This window comes from Equus quagga, chromosome 5 (genome assembly GCF_021613505.1).
Source record: "Equus quagga isolate Etosha38 chromosome 5, UCLA_HA_Equagga_1.0, whole genome shotgun sequence".
In the NCBI taxonomy this organism is placed as follows: domain Eukaryota; kingdom Metazoa; phylum Chordata; class Mammalia; order Perissodactyla; family Equidae; genus Equus; species Equus quagga.
In genome coordinates this window covers 34564627-34584234 of record NC_060271.1, presented here as the reverse complement: position 1 = coordinate 34584234, position 19608 = coordinate 34564627, and the positions used below count along the sequence as shown (strand labels likewise).

The 19608-nt window shown below is 51.2% G+C and overlaps 1 protein-coding gene across 3 annotated transcripts in view; it reads right to left on the bottom strand.

The window, feature by feature from the left end:
- CAPZB (capping actin protein of muscle Z-line subunit beta) overlaps positions 1 to 14888 on the bottom strand; it is a 131614-nt gene extending 116726 nt beyond the window's left edge. For 2 of the 3 annotated variants that reach the window (XM_046661175.1, XM_046661176.1), the window contains exon 1: positions 13514 to 13618. In XM_046661175.1, the coding sequence (XP_046517131.1) occupies positions 13514 to 13603 (90 nt within the window). In that variant the 5' untranslated portion in view covers positions 13604 to 13618. Of the gene's footprint in view, positions 1 to 13513; positions 13619 to 14768 lie in introns of those variants that run through there. The other variant, XM_046661177.1, reaches the window with a different exon arrangement.
- Between the last annotated feature and the right edge of the window lie 4720 nt (positions 14889 to 19608).

Below are 19608 nucleotides of genomic sequence, written 5' to 3'. Positions count from 1 at the left end.
ACACCCACTCTTGCAGTGATTATCTTCCATCCTACAGGCGCTTTAGTCAGACTGTCCCCCACTCGAACAGTCCCCTTTTAGATAGGGAAAGTATCTTTTAAGGCGCACCCCCAAGCAGAACACATACTATTGCTACATGTTTGTTTATTTGGATGGACGGATGGATGGGTGGATGGGCAGACACATGTGGAGGGCTCGGGTAGTGAGAGAAGGCTCGGGGGCAGAGGAGAGGATACAGCTAGGCCCTGGAAGGTCAGTGGGATGGACACAGGCAGAAAGGAGGAAGGCAAGGAAGGTGATGCCGCAAGCTGAGGCCCAGATTCAGGAATAAGCCAGACACTGATGGTCACCAGACAATTTTACGTGGTCCACAGATGAATACCTTTTATATCAATAGTTACATATGTTTATTTCAAGGTGAACTTTCCATTTATGGCAATTGATATTGGTTTTCCATTTACGGTAATGACAAAGTTTCCCTCCTAAATAATTTAAGTTAAAAAATGAGGTAACGTAAAGAAACATGAATTAATGATTCTAATATGGAGATGAATGTGCCAAAAACCATGAACACTAACCCTAGAATAGGTCATTTTTGCAGAAAAGCAAGACGCTCTCTTGACTTGGCCAGAACAGGGAGCCAGACTGAGGAAAGGAAGCTTGCTAGGCAGGGAGGGTGAGGTCAAATCAGAGGGCCCTGAAGGAAAGCCAGCGAGGTGGAAGCTACTATGACAGCAGTTGTTAGAGCAAAGTAACCGGGAAGAAGTAGAGAGAAAAACGCTTCTCTTTAGCCCTACAATCTCACTCCTGAGGATTCACCTTAAGGAAGTGACTGAGGGGAGGGGGAAAATATATACATAAAGTATCTACATCCATCCATCCGTGTGTGTGTAGATAAACAGAGACACAGAGATCGACTGCTTCTGACAGAGAGAATACAGTCAAGGGCTTACGAACTGTTCATTGAGTTAATCCTCGCAACAGCGCCATGAGGTAGGTATTCTAACACTTTACAGAGCTCTGAGGACAGGACAGACTCGCTCAGCTTTTCGTTTTACTCGACACCATCACAAACCTTTTCCTCACTGCTACACAGTCTTCATATTTCCCGTTTCAGCGGCTGCAGTACATGCCACTGTACTGATGCACCAACATTTTTCAACGTCCATTGTCGGACGTCCACTTTCTTCAGTGTTTTGTTACTGCAACTCATGTCTCCTGTGTAACTGCAACAAAACAGGAGCTATACATGGAAGGGACTTGGGTTTGAATCTGACCTGTCCCTGGATTTCTTCTTGAACTCAAGGTGCTGGCTTTCTGCGTTGGTCAACAACTGCCATGAAGCTCTCTCACAGTGTCATGCTGGCAAGTGTGGTCTTTCCACCCTCCCATGTTCAAAGACGAGTTTTCAAATGGGCCTAAGTTTATGTGGCAGAAGAGACAGCGGCCTACTCCACAGAGTAGAGTCCAGGCTCAGTGTTAGATGCAGGACCCCAGTCCCAGGTGCCCAGTGATTTACTGTGGGGCCTGGACAAGGCACAAGCCCCGCGTGGGCAGTAAAACCCCATGATCCAGCAGCGGTTAAGGGCAAAGGCTCTACAGTCAGAGCAGCTGGGTTCAAGTCCTGGCTCTGCCGCTTATTAGCAATTTACATAAAGTCTCGAAATTTACATAACATAATTTACATAAAGTCCTAAATTCACAGGATCCCATGCTTCGGAGAATTCTGGCAACTAGACAGGATAACGCATGTAAAGTATGTCACAATAGACGCTACTGCCTTCCTTCCCGTATTAACTCTGAGGGCCTGCTGAATGCTTGAGCAGATCTGGAATCTGCCTGTACTTGTTCCAGCACACAGCCCATCACCTGAGGCTTGGAAATCATTTTTTCCCTTTCCTTAGGGATTCTTGCATGTAACAAAATTCAACTCATAGAATTTCATCAGTCAATCGAAGGCTTCACAAGAATGCTGGAGTAGGATTCAAGCCTCAGGAAGCACTCTGAGCTCATCATAAGAAGGTCCACTGCTCTATTTGTGCGTCTGTGTTCTGCCAGTCAGTCACATGACGGGAGGGCCCTTCCTTGGGGGCATGGCAACCAGCTCTTGGCTGTTATTTCAAGAAATGCTTCCTCAACAATTGTTATGTACCAGACACGGTGGAACCAAAATAAAAGCAGGATCCTGGGGAAAATTCCCAGGATGCTTTTGTATGCTCTCCATCTGGAATTCAGCAGGCTCAGAAACCACATCACTATGTTGCACACTTGAAACTAATATAATGTTGTATGTCAATTATACCTCGATTAAAAAAAACGCTCAAACCCAAACATTCTTAAAAAAAAAAAAATGACCATAGTCCACCAACATGAGAACAAGGCTTATAAAGCCAGTTTTGTGATAGGCAAAGGACAAGGGAATTCTAGCTGGCCGTTAGATAAATGCTTCTGGAGGAAGTTACGGAAAGGAAGGAATGAAGAAATCAAGGTGGTTAAGGAAATGTGAAGACTGGACCCGTTTCCCAGGAACATCACTTCGTGCCCAATAAGATGGAAAGGCATAGAGGCTGGCATGAGCTGAGGACGCGGAGACGCTGCCCACCTTGCAGGCAGGGGCTGCCATCCACAGCCTAGTGCTCTAAGCACCCTGAGGTCAGGAACTTTTCAGTGCCTCTGTATGGCTTTACCTCTTGGGGTTGGACTAATCAGTTAACCACCATTTATCTAAGTAGGCAGCCAATATGGCCTCTCTGCTCATTTCTGGCCCCAGCTGCAGGGGTGACAAAGCCAGGCATGGAGTCAGCTGGTTCCGAGTTTGAATGCTAGCTTGGTCACTGACAGCTATTATCCCCATACTATGCTGCATTCTCTCAGAGCCCGCCTGGATGTGCACAGAGAAGAGGAGACGTCAGGGAGGAATAAAGACTGTACAGTACTCAGGGCCTCAAAAGTGATTCCAAACCCTGACTATGGGTTAGAAGTCACTACGTGGGAAACGAGGCTCCCTTTTAAATGAAGAACTGCACCTACTGCCAGCTCATTCCTCTCACTCTTAAGATGGGCTCCAAGTCAGTAAAGCAAAACTTGGGGTAGCCACCTAACACATAGTCTGCTTTGAGCTGCAAAAGGGTTAAAAAGTGCTAAAGAACGCCTGTTAGAACCATCAACAAAAAGCACCTTCCTCTCACATGAAAATGGCACCCCTGGACCAGCCTCCAGGGTGGACTGAGGGCTGGGTTTTGGAATCAGAAAGACCAGTTTAAAGGCCACCTCTTCTCCTTACTAGCTGTGTGACCTTGTACAAGATACCTTTTAACCTCTCAGGCCTCCATTTCCACATCTGCAGCATGTGGGCATGCACAGGGCTCCGGCAAAGATTACATGAGATGGTGCCTACAACGTTCAGCACACAGGGGCTGGCCCAGCACAGGTCCCCTTGCGTGATCAATCCTCTGAGCAAACGTGCAGAGGCCTGCTCGGCTTAAAGCAGCGACCCAAGAGCAAGCATCTGGGGCAGCCAGAAAGTCAGGGCCTCTCCTGAGTGTGGTCATTACATCTGCATCTTATTTTTTTTTTTTTTAGATTTTATTTTTTTCCTTTTTCTCGCCAAAGCCCCCCCGGTACACAGTTGTATATTTTTAGTTGTGGGTCCTTCTAGTTGTGGCATGTGGGACGCCACCTCAGCATGGCTTAATGAGCAGTGCCATGTCCACGCCCAGGATCTGAACCAGCGAAACCCTGGGCCACCGAAGCGGAGCGCACGAACTTAACCACTCAGCCATGGGGCCGGCCCTACACTTGCATCTTAGATGGGCAGCATTCCTTAATACAGGGATTTTTAGATTCAATCCAATTTTCTTCCCTGCGGAACGGTGCTAATTTGCATAATGAATGATGAAATTCCCATAGATAATGAGTCTGTATTAAGCGTCCTCAAATGAGGCCTGAACTCCAGTACCTCATGGATATCATTCTGATGTAACTCTCTCAACTACCCTGTGAAGAGGCGGACATTATGTCCATTTTACTGATCAGGCAGTTGAGGCCCAGAGAGAGGAAGCAACTAGTTCAAGCTCACACAGCTCCTAAGCAGCCCTGGTGGGACGCAGATCCAGGAGTCTCCTTCCACCATCCTATGCCAGGCTGCCTTCCAACAAGTGGCACTTTCTTCCCCTTTTTCCTTTATCTTGCCTCCTTCTTATACCCTTAAACCCCAACACTCCACATGCCTTAATATCAAACACACGTCCTTAAAATAAAATACTCCATCCCCGAGGCAGCGAGGTCTCACAGGTCTGTGGCAGTTCAGAAACGCAGCATTAGTTAGCGGACGCTGAGAGCACCTATGAGAACCTGCCACCTCCAGAAAAGGAGAAAACGGATCATAAAGCAAGCAGAGGACGCATGTGTGTGGGGGGAGGGTGATGAGGATCATCAGTCAGTACCACGCCCTGCTCTCCTGAAAGGCCCTGGGGACCACATGGAACAGGCATTCCAGGGTTGGCCACTCATGCCAGGAGAAAGAAAAAATTAAACCATTTTCCAGAAGAGTGACTTTTATTATAACCTGGAACAAAAGCACCATTTCAAACGACTTGTTCATGGGGAGGCAGGTGCATGCTCGGCAGGCCCGTGACTGACAGAGGTTTCCAGTGAGCTATGGGAGAAGCAAGGCCTCGGCGAGATCAAGCCTTGACACAGTCCAAACCCCTTCCAACACAAGGCAAAGGGAGTTTCCACATTCGAAGTCTCCTGGCTCTAACAGCAGGCTAAGAGTCCGTGTCACTGCTAACAACATCGTGTTACTATTAACGTTAATAATAATGTTACCATGTATCTGGCTTTACACCTATTTATTCATTTAATCCTCCTAAAATCCACCAGAAATACATACTATCATTCTCATCATTTCATGGCGAGACAAGGAAACTGAGGCAGCTGCCCAAGTCTGCAGGCTCAGACCCAAAACCAGGCAGTCTGGTTCCAGAACCTGCCCTTCCCTGCCCCCGGACTCTGGAATCAAGGCTGCCTGGGATCCTTCAGAAGCTCCAAGGAGGGCCAGTCATGCGACTCTGGGCCAAGTGCTCAGCGCCCACCACGTACAGAGCCACCAGTGAACATCAGGGCAACTAGGATCACTGTCCCCACCAAGCCCTGATCCCGCCACTGCCAGCAAGGCCGGACAGTCTTCAATGCCAGGAGTGGCCTGAACAGCTAAAGAGTGCTGATTCAATCTCGGAGGCAGATCCCGCTCAGCTCTTTCCGTTCGTGTCACTCCCACCTGAAGTGACACCAACTGTCCAGGAGCCCAACACCGACATTTCATGAGAAGCCAGGTTTGGCTGAGAGCTCAAGTAGAAAGGAAGATCTTGATATGGCTAGAAAGTCTCCCACTAGAATCGCCCTGCCCTAGTGTCTGGTCTGTATTAGACTGAACCACACGAAATGCTGATATTCCACTAGTTCTCACCCAAGAAAACAGCAATTTCAAGTGGTTCACCCTAACAGGAGGAGGGGCACTTATATTAAGAACCTCCTAGATGTTCATTCATTCAACAAACACTATGGCACAACGGTCTGTGTGCCAGCGACAGTGTAACACTGCTATGGCTCTCACATCTCTGAGAGGGGGGACTTATTCATCTTCCCTCCTAAGGATTAGAAACAGAACTTTTCAGGCAGTGAAGGTAACCAACTCCACCTGCTCAAGGTCATGTAACTACTGAAATGGGCCAGTATGCTCTTCCCTCAGAAGCCCTGCAACCTGACCCTGGATGTGGTGCCCAGGGCTGGGACGGGGCTTCAGAGAAAAAAGCCAAGGGAACCCCACAAGGTTTTGTCAACCAAGAGTCATCCACGAGAGGCAGTCACAACAACTAGGATGTGTGCAAGGAACAACCTGCCCAGAATGCTGAGATGCACTCATAGTGAGGCCAGGCTGAGACGTACCCAACACCTGAAGGCTCGGCAGATATCCTCCTCAAAACGGACTGCAGCTCAGAAAGTTCCACCTGCTTTCATTTCAACAACCTGAACCAAAAACACCTTCTCACTTCTAACCTAAATCCAGACTTCTCCAGCCACCGTGGCTGGACCTCCATTGAACCGCTCTACCCCCGTCTCCTCCTCTATAAATCAAGCAGCCGGTGGGTCTGTGCGTGAGAGGGAGGACAGCTGAGCGCAGTTCGCACGAGTGTTGAGTGGGATGGACCTGGGTCAGAACGCTGACTCTGCCACTAACTAGCTGGGGGCCCTTCAGCAAGTTGCTAAACCTTTCTGAGCGTTAGTTTCCTTATCTGCAAGATGAGGAAACGGGCCTCCTAGGGTGGTGGTTGAGAGAATGAGAGAGTGACTGTGGGCATCCAGCCGAGACACCAGCACAAGCAAGCTGCCACTGTTGTGACTAACAGAGGACCCAGGAGCGAATAATTAACAACCTATGGAATGAAGACTGCCACCTCAGAGTACCTTCAATGCCTGCCCCACAGGCCCTCAAGACCAAGTCAGAGGCCTCAAAGCTCAGGAGTACCAGGGGTCCGCACCCCACTGGCTGAAAGAGATTTCAAGACGGGAGCTGTCTGGAGGAGGATACACAAGGAAGCCAGGACAGCACACACCGGGCATTCGCAACAGAGCACAGCACCTTAAGCGGCCGAGCCCGGCCACTGCTACGTCAGGGTCTGTGTTCCTCAGTGACAGGTCCACGTCCAGCCCCAAGAAGCACACAGTGACCAGGAGGTCACAGGCAAGCTGTGCTCAGCAGAGAAGCAAAGGACAGATAAAAACAAAGCCACAGATGAGACAGAGAAATTCAAGAGCAGCTCCTTCAGTGGCCACACTGCCCTAAAATGAGACTTTTCACTAGGAGTGTGTGGTGGATAAAACTTCCTCTCGTCAGTTTCTGAGCACAAAACTGCATGCAGGAAGCTCGTGCACGTGAAACCAGAGAGAGGCCCACCATGACCAAAGCCTCCTAATGGAGAAGCCTTGAGTAGCAACAGCAGATGGTGACCGGAACTCTCCATCTACCAATCACAGCTACGAGGGGAAGGGAAGAGGGCATTTGGTACCACCAGGAAATGCTCACTTCCAATGGGAGTCTGCTTGCTAGTCACTTAACCCAGCAGATGGAGTACATGCAAAACCATCTTTTCACAACCTTAACATTTTTAATTAAAGATATTTCACTTGGTAAATGCAATGAGTCCTCTGCCTGAATCTTCTTATAGAAACCTCTGAGACAGTAAGCCTGAACAACGCTACATAACATAATGGTTTAGGCGCAGATCCTAACTCAGAGGGGGCCTCTGAGCTCAGTGCGAGAACAGGAAGCTTCACAGGGCAGCTTAAGCAGTAGGTGGAGAAGTGCAGGGTCTGAGGCAGTGGTATCGACTGCTTGCAAACTGCAGCGTGGTAAGAACTTTGCAGCAAGAAAACACAGGGCTGTAAGCCCTTAAGACTGCCAGCAAGGGACTCTACCGCTGGGGGTCTCAGCAGAACAGGGAGCTACCACTTGCCTTCCAAGATAGCCAGGAGGTTAAATGAAACACTACCTGTCAACCATCCATAGTACTAAAATAATCAGATAACAGCCAACACCCTGGCTGCACTTACACAGTGCCAGGCACAGCCTACTTTCCACATAGAAACTCACTCAATCCCCCACGGGGCTGGTGGATGGTAACCACCAGGGTTGCTGCCTTGGAAGAAATAGGACTACTGGACAGGAAATTTATTACTAGAAAGTTGTAGATGAAGGTTCCTCTTCATAGGTTTGCAGAGATGTCAGCAATACTTGGGAGCGGACAGGAGGAAGCAGGGAGGAGGGAAGGCCAGCAGCCCCCAGGCCCACATGTTGTGGACTTCTGCCAGGCGACTCCTGCACTTAGGCCTAACTCAGTCAGAACCTTAGCTTGACCTGTTTCCATCTGCCTCCTCATTTAACTTTAAGACTCATATTCTGGGGGGTCTATCTGACCTGCTCAGAGCGTCCACAGGATGAATGACCCCATGGAAAAAAGCCGTCGAGGCAGCGGCGCCTGGTGCCCACGTGATGAGGGTAACACGAGAACCTGCCTCACAGGGGTGCTGAGGGTACTAACGAGCTCTGTCCGTAACACAGCCGCCATGCAGCACCCCCACCCGCAGCGCTCGGCCATCCCCTCCGCAGACAGAGGGTCTTGGGCTTTTCTGTGCCCAGAGCCTCCTGCTGTGCTCGGTGAGCAGAACCCACTGCCCGCAGCAGCCACAGGCCGGCTGGACGGCGGGATCACTGTGCTGACCAGACTCAAATCCCGTTCAGTTGTTAACAGGATATCAAAGCCTTGCAGGCATCGCTATCTAGGATTTAAAGTGACCAGAAATAGTTTTTGGGCCAGTGATAAGCCACCCTATCAAAATGCCTCAACAGGGGAGCTCTGGGGACAGAAGCGTCCCTCTCGGCCCCAGAGGTGGTAAATCACATCTCACTCTGCCTGCCTATCTAACCCTTTCTCACCCACCCCTTCCGTTCCATACCCACAGCCGCACAGTGGCCGGGACCCTCATAACCCCACAGGCCAGTGCCCGTGAACGCCACCCTCCCATCTCTTTCACCTCCCAGGTCCTCCTGCACACCACCACCAGATGACTCTTCCTAAAATACCCCTACTCTGCCAGCCTACTCAAATTTCCACCTGCCCTGTCAAAAATGTAACTGGCTCCACACTGTCCCCGATCAAATGCAAACTCCTTAGCTTAGCAACTCAGGTGCCCACAACTCACTTCTGAGACCGAGGCAACCGCGCTCGCTCCGTCCCCACTGTGGGTGGTCCCCAAAATCACAAGGCTGACCTTTCCTGGGCTTTGCTTTTGTTCCAGGCCCCTGCCTGGAGTGGCCACTCCTCAACTGCACCCCATCCTATCCTCTCTGCCCGGCAAGGGCTCCCGGGGCTTCACACCCAGCCCCCAAGCTGCCTGTGAGCTGGAGTGGTCTGCAGGGCTGTGCAGGTGGCAGAATGCAAGCCAAGCATGCAGGGATGGGCAGACTTACAGCCCTTGTTAAGCCTTTTCTATACTACTTCCTTCCTGCTATACTTAACCTTTGAGACGCATTCTGCCTCCCCTTCTAGATTAGAGGACAGGGATATGGCTTCTGTTTGTGTTCCTTACTCTGCAGTGTGCAGAATAAGACAAATAGTAATCAAAGCTACTACTTACTGTGTGCCAAGCCCTGGATTAAGGACATCACAAATTCCATTTCTTTCTCCTGGCATCCCCGTAAAACGTCATCCTTATGGTATAGGTCAAGACACTGGGGCCGAGGAAGATTAGATAGATGCTTACTTAAGGTCACATACTGAGTGGCAGAGACAGCACTCCAACCCAGACCTGCCCAACTCCCAGCTCCATGTTCTGTAGAGCAGGCAGCAAACAAAAGGTAGCCCCTCTCAGCTCTTACCACGCACTCACTCGGTGTTTACGAAGCGCCTACTAAGCGCCAGGCGGCCAGTGCAAGGTGTGGGGTGGTTAGTGGGAACCAGACAGACAAGGTCCCTGCTCTCACGGAGCTCACACTCTGGCCCCAGGCCTGCCCCTCTTCTTCCAAGCCTGGAAGAGGGCAAGGACTCTCAGTTCTTCAGGGGCTCCACCGAGCACAGACAAGGCATCCAGAGCTGAGATTACAGCCTCGGGCCATGCGGTGTGCCGAGCACACAGCACAGGGGGCCTCGTGTTTTGCGTGAAGTCCAGCCTCAAGCTCTATTAGGGAAGCTCTTCATTCAAGGCACAGTCCAAAGCCAAGCAGACTTCAAATAATCAGCAGGCAGTGAGGATGGAAACTGGCCTAGCTCTTGAGTCAGAAAACTCAGTTCCTCCACTTAGCAGCTGGAGAGAGACTAACCACACACCCCTATGAACCTCATCTGTAAAATGGCGATAATAATAATAGCTAGTATTTATATAATTCTGTGCCAGATGCTGTTTGAGGCACTTGACACGTATTATCTCATTTAATCTCCTAACAGCCTTATGAAGAGCTACTGTTATTATCCCAAGGCAGCCTGGTTCCTAAATCCTAACTTATACTATGCTGCCTCCCTCCTAAGGCTGAACTTCCCGGTCGGGCTGTTGTGAGGAGGATCCAGCGGGCTAAAGCCCCTGGCGGAGTGCATGGCACATGGGTGGTGCCATATAAACGTTCAGTCTCCACCACTAACACTGAAACAAGTAAAAGCTTAGGTCTGGAAATGGCATTGCTCCAGCCGATCCTAACATGGGTGATTTTGCAATTGCATCCTCTGGGCTTCCACACCCCACTCTCACTGGTGGGATCTGCTGCAAGCAGGGATGAGAGCCTGTACTTACGGGCCCTACTGCTTACTGTCTCTGACAAACAGTTAAGCGTCCAGCACAGGAGTCAGGTGGACCCAAATTCGAATGCCAGGCCTGCCACGCACAGCAGTCACTCAACCTCTCCAGCTTCAGGTGCCTCGTAAGAAGAACGAGGGATGAGGTAGAATCTAAGCCAGGTGTCTGGATCCCAGTAGATCTTCAATCAATGGTAGCTACCCAGTAAAAAGTGCAGAACTTCCGTGGCACCACAAGCGGCGCTGCAAGGTTATATTCCTGGGTGTGAGAGCTGCCGGTGTGCAAAGGAACAGACTGTGCGTGCAGTGCAATTCAGTTCCACGGTGATGGCAGGGACAAGAGCAGGCACACTCCGAAAGGTGTGGGAGTGAAGCCTGGCACAAGCCCCAACTTTCTCTTAAATCTCCTGCCATATCGCATGCAAATGTGCTTGCAGTTATATTAAACAGAGCCCTTCCTCCTTAAACTTTAGTTAAAAGTGACATGCCCCCCACTCAACAATGTAAGCGGTGAGGGCAAGAACCCTTGGGTACCTTGCTCACCACTGCATCTCAGCACATAAAGCAGCACAGAGAAGGCACTAACAAATACACACTGAATTTATGTTACCCCGTAGCTCCAGGTACCCTCTAAGGCATCTCTGTATTTGGCTAATGGTAAGCATTTCCCAGCCTGGGAAGCAGGAGTCTCAGCGGTCAATGTACCTGCCCAGCCACCACGTCTCTCTGCCATCAGTCATCTGTCCTCTTCTCTCCCCCACAAAAGTATAGGACTTCCGAGTTATAAATAGGAATATCTGCTTTCAAACGTATGATTTATCCTCTACTTAATCACAAGCTATCGATCCTTGGCTACTTTTTTCAAGAATTCCACCAAAGAGAGGCCAGTGGGGTTTAAGCGAACAGGGCTGTATATACCTGTGGGTTCTGAGCTGAGCTATGTATCTCACCCACATCAGGAGACCAGCCAAAACACATTAGTGTCAACTACATTGTTTCACCTTGTAACAATTTGACAGGCTTCTCCCGTCAGCTCCTGTCAGGCAAAACCATCTGTAAGCTGGACAGACAACTCATGAGGGCGCCTCACCTGTTCCTTCACAGCTACAGCCCCACCATCATCACCAGAATCCTAAGTCTAAGGCAGAAGAATAACTCCTAAGTTGGAAGCTACAGCAGTGTAAGGAGAAGTGCTTTGAAACTGTAAAGCACTTATAGACAGTGCTAAGATTATTATCTGCTAAGGGAAAGCAAATAAATTCTATTTGCCTATGCATTCTTAACTGATGCCAATAAAAATCATGGAATTTACTCCAAAGTCCAGGGCATTTTAGATTCTCAAGCCACTATTTCCCTCCATGGATAACTAAGATCTGTTTTCTCCACCATCAAACCTACCTAAAATAAAACACACAGTGGTCTTAATTCATTTTCTTATGATGCAACCCCACGCCACCACTTCTGTCCTACCCCAACAGTCGACACTGGTCTCTTGGAGTACTCAAGTAGGGGATAAATTTGACAATAAGCAGTCAGAAATGACTTATAAGCCTAGGGGATACTAACAAAAAGTTACTGAGAGAATGAGGATGAAATCCAAGTGGCTGAGTTCCAAAAGAACACCCCAAAAGAGAGCACTCTGAGCGACCTCCTTCAGTGCCGGGTGCTGTTCTAGGGCCCCAAGAACGCAGCCGTGGAAACACAAGACAAAAACCCCTGCCCTCGGAAGAGCGCACGTTCCAGCCCACGCTGAATATGTCTGCATCACCATACTCCATTTCACTATTAACGAGATTCCCTATGCAAAGGACTCAGCACACGATTGGTAGTCAATAAATGCTGCTCCTCCCTTGCCATCTCTGAGTACCTCATTACAGTCACACACCATATAACAACATCTGGGTCAACCAAGGACCACGCAGACGATGGCGGTCCCATAAGATTAGTACCATGTAGCCAGGTGTGTAGTAGGCATATCATTCAGGTTTGTGTAAGGACACTCTATGACGTTCGCACAATGACAAAATCGCCTAACAACACATTTCTCAGACTGCATCACAGTTAAGTGACGCATGAGTGTATTAGGTTTTCTGAACAGTGTCCTTTATGTCTTCCAACATAGAAACAGCCTGGCACAACGTGAAGGACGAAGTTTAGAGCCTGCCAGATGTGCTTCCACTGACTAAGCAACACCTTAAGTTACTGCACCCCCAGAGCCTCAGCTTCCTCATCTGTAAAATGGGGACAGCAACCACCTCAAAGCACCGTGTGTGGATTAAATGAGCTCACACAGGGGAAGGGCACAGCACAGTGCCTGGCACCCAGTAGCCCCTCAAGAAATGTTAGCCCTTTTCCTCCACCCCTCCCACAGTCCTTTCAGATTACCCAAGTAAGACCCCAAAACAGGACTCTTGAGAAGCCTCATGTGTCATCGTTCTCCTCCTGGGTCACTGCCGGCATTTTCCCATCATATTTGGAGAATCAGGCAGGCAAGGCCAAGGCAAGACGTCCTCCTCGCCAGACCTCCTTGAGCAGCCCCACCTGGCCACCCCACGTCCTCCTCTGCTTTTGCCCTGAGAGCAAATTTACAAAATCTCACTCCACTTTTAAAGTCCTCACCCAAAACTGTCCTGGAGAAGTCTTTCCCCACCCAGGCCTGAGGCTGGGCTACCCCCTCCATGCAACCCGTTCTCAGCTGCCAGACTTCTCCAACAGCACTGACAACAGCACTGGCCGTGTTTTTAATCAAGATACAGCAAGGCATCAAGAAAAAAACATGGCCTGTCTGAATTAGTCACCCTAGGTCAGCAGCAACATCCCTTCTCTAAACAAGGAACTAAGATTCTCAAAATCCTTTGGGGCTCAAAGTCCACATGCAAACATCTGCCTGCACTGGGCGGAGGAGCAGGTGGAAGGCCTGAGCTGTGTCAGTCCACTCTCCAGAGGTTCCCTGGCTGTGTGAGGCAGAAGTCTTACGGTCATTCCAAAGTGGGTGCAGGCCTGCCCTGCAGAAGGTTCCAAGGTGGATAGGAGGGCAGGCTCACGTGTGGGGCCTACGGGAAACCTCAGGCCAGTCAGAACACCTGCCTTCATTACCAAAACAAACACCACCAGCGAAGCTAGCTCTCTCCCTCCAAGCTAGCTGTCTCCCTCTGAGTCTGGCTCACCTGACCCGAGCCACGTCCATAACCAGCAGTTCCAACCTTCACGAGCTGACAGTTCAGGGGGAAAGGGAGGTTGCGCCTGTAGGGTTGCATCGTATCCTGGCCGTATGGTGGCCTCGGGGCCTAGTGGTCCCCCCCAAGGGCTGCGGCCTCACAAGGGCGATTGTGCGTTCATCCCTGTCCTGTCCGCTCCCCCACCCTCACCCCTCCGCCCCCACTCAGGCCCCGGCGCCAAGGAAACCGGCCGCCCCGCAAGCACCGCACTGGCGGCACGGAGGCGGCGGCCGGGAAAGGCCCCGCAGAGCGCCGCGCTGCCTTCCGGGCACACAGATGCCCGCCCTTCCCTCGCTCGCTCCGAGGCGCCTCCCCAGAAAGGGCAACCCTCAGACCTGAGAAGGCACAGCCTCCGGGACCACCCCCACCGGGCCAGAGAGCGCTTCCAGAGGCGGCAAAGAAGGTTCGCCCTAAGTGGCGGGGAGGGGACCACCTGGGTCGAGGGCAGGACAGGGAGAGGGCCCTGGAGGGAGGGAAAGCCCGGGACAGAGCGAGGCTGACTCAGGCTGCCTTAAGAGTGGTGTGAAGTCCAGGCAAGGGGATCGTGGAGGAGGGGTGACGGCCAGGAGGGGCCCTGGGCGGAGGAGGGGGAGGTCCGGACTTACGCCCATGGAGGGAAGAGAAGATTCAGGTTGAAGCATGGAAGAGAGGGGAATCGAATCCAGGCTGAGGCCATTGCAGGAGGGGTTGACGGGGGTCTAAACTGAGGCCATGGAGAAGGGACGGGGGCGGACAGAGGCCTAGTCTGGACCATAGGGTGGAGACACTAGCCTGGGCAATGGGGGGGACGATGGCCTAGCCTGGGCCGTAGGGACCAGCGAAGGGGCTCTAGCCTGGGCCAGGGGAAGGAGCGAGGAGGACCAAGCCTGGATCCCCGGAAGGGGTGCCTGGCCTGGACCAGAGGTCCAGAAGGGTCTAGCCTGGGCTATGGGGGCGACTAGCCTGGACCCAGAAGTAGAGAGTGGGACTCCAGCTCGAGCCAAGGGCGGGGTCCAGGAGGGGGAGGCAGGGTCGTGCCCACCCAGGCCGCCCTGGCGGCGGCTCCCTCCTCAGCCGCCAGGGATGGTGTCTACCTGCGGGCTGGGACCCCGCCCCTCCCCCACCCGGGGAACCCACCCTTCCCGGGCCGGGGGTCTGCGGGCGGAGGGGGACGCGAGCGCCGGCGGGGTCCCCGGGCTGGGGGAGGGGGACGTCGGGCCTTTACCATGGTGGCGGCGGCGGCGGCGGTCCCGGTCCCGGCGTCTCTGGCTCTCCCCCCCGCAGCAGGGCCCGGCGCTTCCACTTCCCCGGGTGCCCAGGAGTGAACATCCGGGTCAGCGCCCCCCTCCCCCCGCGCCGGGCCGCCGCCACCTTCCTTCCCCGCCCCGGCCCGGCCCGGGCCCGCCCCCCCACGCAGCCGGCTTTCGGCCAATGAGCGCGCAGGGCCGCGGCGATCGCCAAGTATGGAGCGCGGCGCGGGGGGCGGGGCGCCGTCGGGGGAGTGGGGGGCGGGGCCTGCGGGGCGGGGCGCGGCGCGGCGGCCGGCAGTGGGCGGGCCGGCCGGGGGTCGCGGGCTGCAGGCGGGTGGTGGGAGGCCCGGGGCCGTGCCCAGGGCCGGGGCCGGGAGTGGCTTTCCCCGCACCCACACCCAACCATCCGCTCTGCAGCTCAGAGACCGTGCCCGCAGGCCTCCCGGTGGGGATGCGGAAGGCACTGGGGCTGGGAGGGGTCAGTCCCTCCCCGCCCCGCCCGGTGCACGCGCTCGCTCCTGCGGCGGACCCGGAACTGGAGCGGCCTGCGGGCCCAGCCCAGCCCCGAGAGAGCGGAGGGGGCGAACCTGAGAAGCGCTGTAGCTTGCTACATGTGGGAACTGGAGCAAGTCGCTGCATCTGAGCCCGATCTCTAAAAAAGAGCCTCGGGCCACAACACTCTTGAGCACCTACTGTATATCAGGCCTTGTTTGAGGCACCACAAGATAACAGAGGGGGCTGGCCGGTGGCGCGCAGAGGTTAAGTTTGCACCTTCCGCTTGGGCGGCCAGGAGTTCGCCGGGTGGGATCCTGGGTGCAGACCTACGCTCGGCTTGTCAAACCATGCTGTGGTAGGCATCCCACATATAAAGTAAAGGAAGATGGGCACGGATGTTAGCTCAGGACCAGCCTTCCTCAGCAAAAAGAGGAGGATTGGCCAGAACGAAAGCCGACCTGTGGACTCACGTCAGTCTTGGGACCTCTGGAACTGTTAGATAATAAATTTATGTTATTTAAAAAAAGAGAGAGAGAGAGAGGATTGGCAGCAGATGTTAGGTCAGGGCTAATCTTCCTCAAAAAAAAAAAATAATAATAACAGAGATGAACCAGGCGTAAAGATACCCTCAAAGCTACCTGCTACAGATGGCTGTGACAACCACACAGGCAGAGATTAGGAACCTGGGCTCAGTAAATGTTAGGTGTTGTGTTTTTAGATGTGCTGCAGAGAACCAGCCCATTGGCCCAATGGGGCTGCCTCACTCCGCAAAGTGACTCAGAAGTTCTTTTTTTTCTTCATTCGACAAATATTTGTTGAGCTTGGTCTAGAAGGCAGGAGTCCTGAATTGCTAGTCCTGCTAATAATGCCTGCCCTCCCTCGCTGGCTTGCTCCCTTCTCTTGTGAGAATCAAATCAGGTCAAGTGTTAGAGGACTAAACTGTGAAGTCGTGTGCAAATGACAGGAATTATTACCACAAACGAGGCCATGTTCTAGGCCCCTGTCCTCAGGGAGTTGGTAGTCAACTAAAAGGTGCCAGTGACGTAAAAAGTGATAAAGGTTAATCCCACAGGAATGATTCAGACCTATGTTACAGGAATTCAGAGAAGAGAGTGGCACTTAGGAATTCTTTCAGTTGGTAAGTATTTATTGAGCACCTACTGTGTACCAAGCACTGTTCTAGGCTCTAGAGATATAGCAGTGAACCAGACAGCCCATGGTGTTGCAGAGCTTGAATGTTGGAGGGGAGACAATCAGCTACTAAGTAAATATAGTGTCAGGTGGTAATTAGAGATGTGGAGGAATGGGCTGGCAGGTTAGCAAAGTGGGGCTGTGTTTTGGAGGGTAGCCCAGGAAGGCCTAACTTAGAAAGTAACATTTGATCAGAGGGAGGGAGCAGGCCATGTGGACAGCAGACGCACAAGGAAGAGCAAGGGCCAAAATGGGATGGGGACAGTCCCTGGTGTGTTCATGGAACAGGGAGACAGAGGTGGCTGGCCCAAATTGAGCAAGAGGAGAGCAGTGGGAGCTGGGATCGAGAAGTGCAGAGCAGGGACAGGCTCTGGCCTGCGCTTTGAAAGGATCGGGAGGCTGCTGTGTTCTGAATGGACTGTAGGGGGACTAGGGCGGTTAGAAAGCTATCTCTGTATTCAAGGCATTTTTTCTTTAGCTAGCAAGCGCTTTTAAGGGGCTTCCCATGTGATGAACACTGTTAAGCACTTTACAAATAATAACTCATTTAATTCTCAGAACAGAGGCCTAAATAGATAAGCCCAAGGTCACACAGCCAAGAGATGAAGGTAGCTTCCACCAGGATAGTAGCATTGGAGGTGGTAAGAAGAGGTCATATTCTGCATATTTGCTGATGGGTTGCTGGTGGGCATGAGAAGAAGAAAGGAGTCAAGGATGATGCTCAGATTTTTAGCTTGATCAATGCTCGAAGGATTTAACCATTTATTGATCTGTGGAAGATTGTAGGAGGAGCAGGTGTGTGTGTTGTTGTTGTTTTTAGGGGTCAAGGGATAAGAGTCATTTTGGGGCAAGTTATGCTTGAGATGCCTTTTGCAGATTTGAATGGAGATGTCAAATAAGTAATTGGATATGGAAATCAGGAGCTGGGGAGGAAGTTGGAGCTGGTGATAAATTTATGAGAACTGTCAGCTAATAAATGATATTTTAAGATGCTTAAAAGCACAAAACATCTAGGTGAGCTCACTTAGGAGGTGAATGTAGACAGAAGAGGTCAAGAAGATAAAGAGGAACCAGCAAGGAGACTGAGAGGTGACCTGGGAGGGAGGAAGAGGACCATGAGAAGGCAGCGTCCCTCTGGGAAGCCGAGGGTTAAGGGCATGGGGGAAAGTTTTGTGAAAGAAGGGACGCTTGAATTGTTTACTTGAAAGTAATATTGAAAGGGAGCCTTGTTCAAAATGCATTGCTTACGTTTTCTTGTTTAATCCTCATTACAACCCTATGAGGTCAGTACTAGTATTCCCATTTTACAGACAAGGGAGCTGAGGCACAGAGGGGTTAGGTAACTTGCCCGAGATCACATAGCTAATGAGTTCAAAACCAAGCTGTCTGGGACCAGAGCCCAAACGCATAACCTCAGGTCTGATCACCTTGCTTCCCTGCTCAAAAGCCTTTGAAAGTTGTTATCTCATCATAAGAGGACTCAGGAATGAATCCAGAACTCAGGGACAGGCTGGTCCATCTCTCTCATGCAGCCCCATTTCTGCTTCTTTGCTGCACCTGCTACATTCTTCCTTTCCTGTCTGGCATCCTCAGCCTGCTTATAGCAGGATTCCTTTAACATTTCAGCTTGTGTGGGATCCATCCTGGTGGTCTTTGCCCCCTCTTTATTCTCTGCATCTGCTTGCTCTATTAACTGGCAAATTCTTTTTGTGTTTCATAGTTCAGACCCCAAGACAGAATCCAACTGACCCATCTCATCTTTTAATGCTGACAGCTCATCGGATAGGTCACTGGCCAGTCCACAGATTGGCTGCCCCTAGGTCAGATCGCACCCCTTGACCAGCCAACTATTGCTATGAGCATGGGGGCATGTGGCATTAAACATGGCTGCCTATGAGGGGCTGTGGGTAGACAGACAGGCACCATAAATATTTTTAGTCCTATTTCTCCTCTTTCAAAAATTCAACCCCCTTCAACTTCATACTATCATATTTTTCCACCTGCCACCCCTCCTTTTTGCTCTCAGGAACTGACTCCATCTCCCCTCCTGTACCTTTATGACTTTAGCATCCATTAGTGTAATTCATGAGAAATCTTACTGACCCCTCGCTTACTGATTTCTTCCCTGCCAATGAGTTTTCTCTTCCCCTGTCCCCAGGCACCCACTCCCATGGTTTTACCCAGGACTTGCTCACACCAATAATTGCACTATCTCAGAAAACGCAATCACAAAGATCTTAATCTGACTTTAACCTCCTTACTACAGCATCACACACAAGCATTTCTTCAACCTCGTCAAGACTTGCAGACTTTGGACCTGCCAGATTTCCACACTTATCTTCCTTCTCGGGCTCGCTTCTCTCCTTACCAGCTTAGTAATGAGCATTATACTCTCTTCCTGACAAAAACCCATAACCCCTCTGCCCCTCTCTTTTCTTATAACTTTCCCAACCCTCATTAAGCCAGCTATTCCTCTACTCTCTGCCTGTATTGCTGGGAAATTTACAGTGACTGTTGTCACTTTATGTTGATGTCCACAAATTTTAAATCAGCCCTCAATTCTGCCTATCAATCCTACTATATTTTGCTGCTGTTTTCAATTCCTCACACTCTACAATGATGATTTTTCAATCTTCTTCCTCCCTTAACCCCTTCTCATCCTTCACTCTAAACAGATGAGCTTGCCTCATACTTCACAGAGATGATAGAATCCATCAGATATGAACCCTCTTGTCCGTCTACCAACCACTGCACCTTGCCCATGTTCTCTGCCCTCCCCGCTTTTGAATGAAGGGTTTGCGCACCTATTAGAGCCAACCCCCTTGCCTGTACCTGGACCCCTCTCTCCTTAGTCATCAGTTTCTCCTTCTATACCAGATCATTCCCACCTGCTTAAGATAACATGCCCCAGTATCCCGTATCCTAAAAACAAAGTTTGAACAACAAAAATTGCCTTGATCCCACATCTCCGTCCAGCCACCTCCCTCATTTTTTTGCTCCCCTTCACGTCAAAACTTTGTGAGTTCTCTGCAGTTGCTGTTTGCACATCAACTCCAATTTCTCCTCAGATCAGTCTGGGTCAGGCTCCTGCCTCCACCTGTCGATCTGGAAACTCCATGTTTCAGAAGC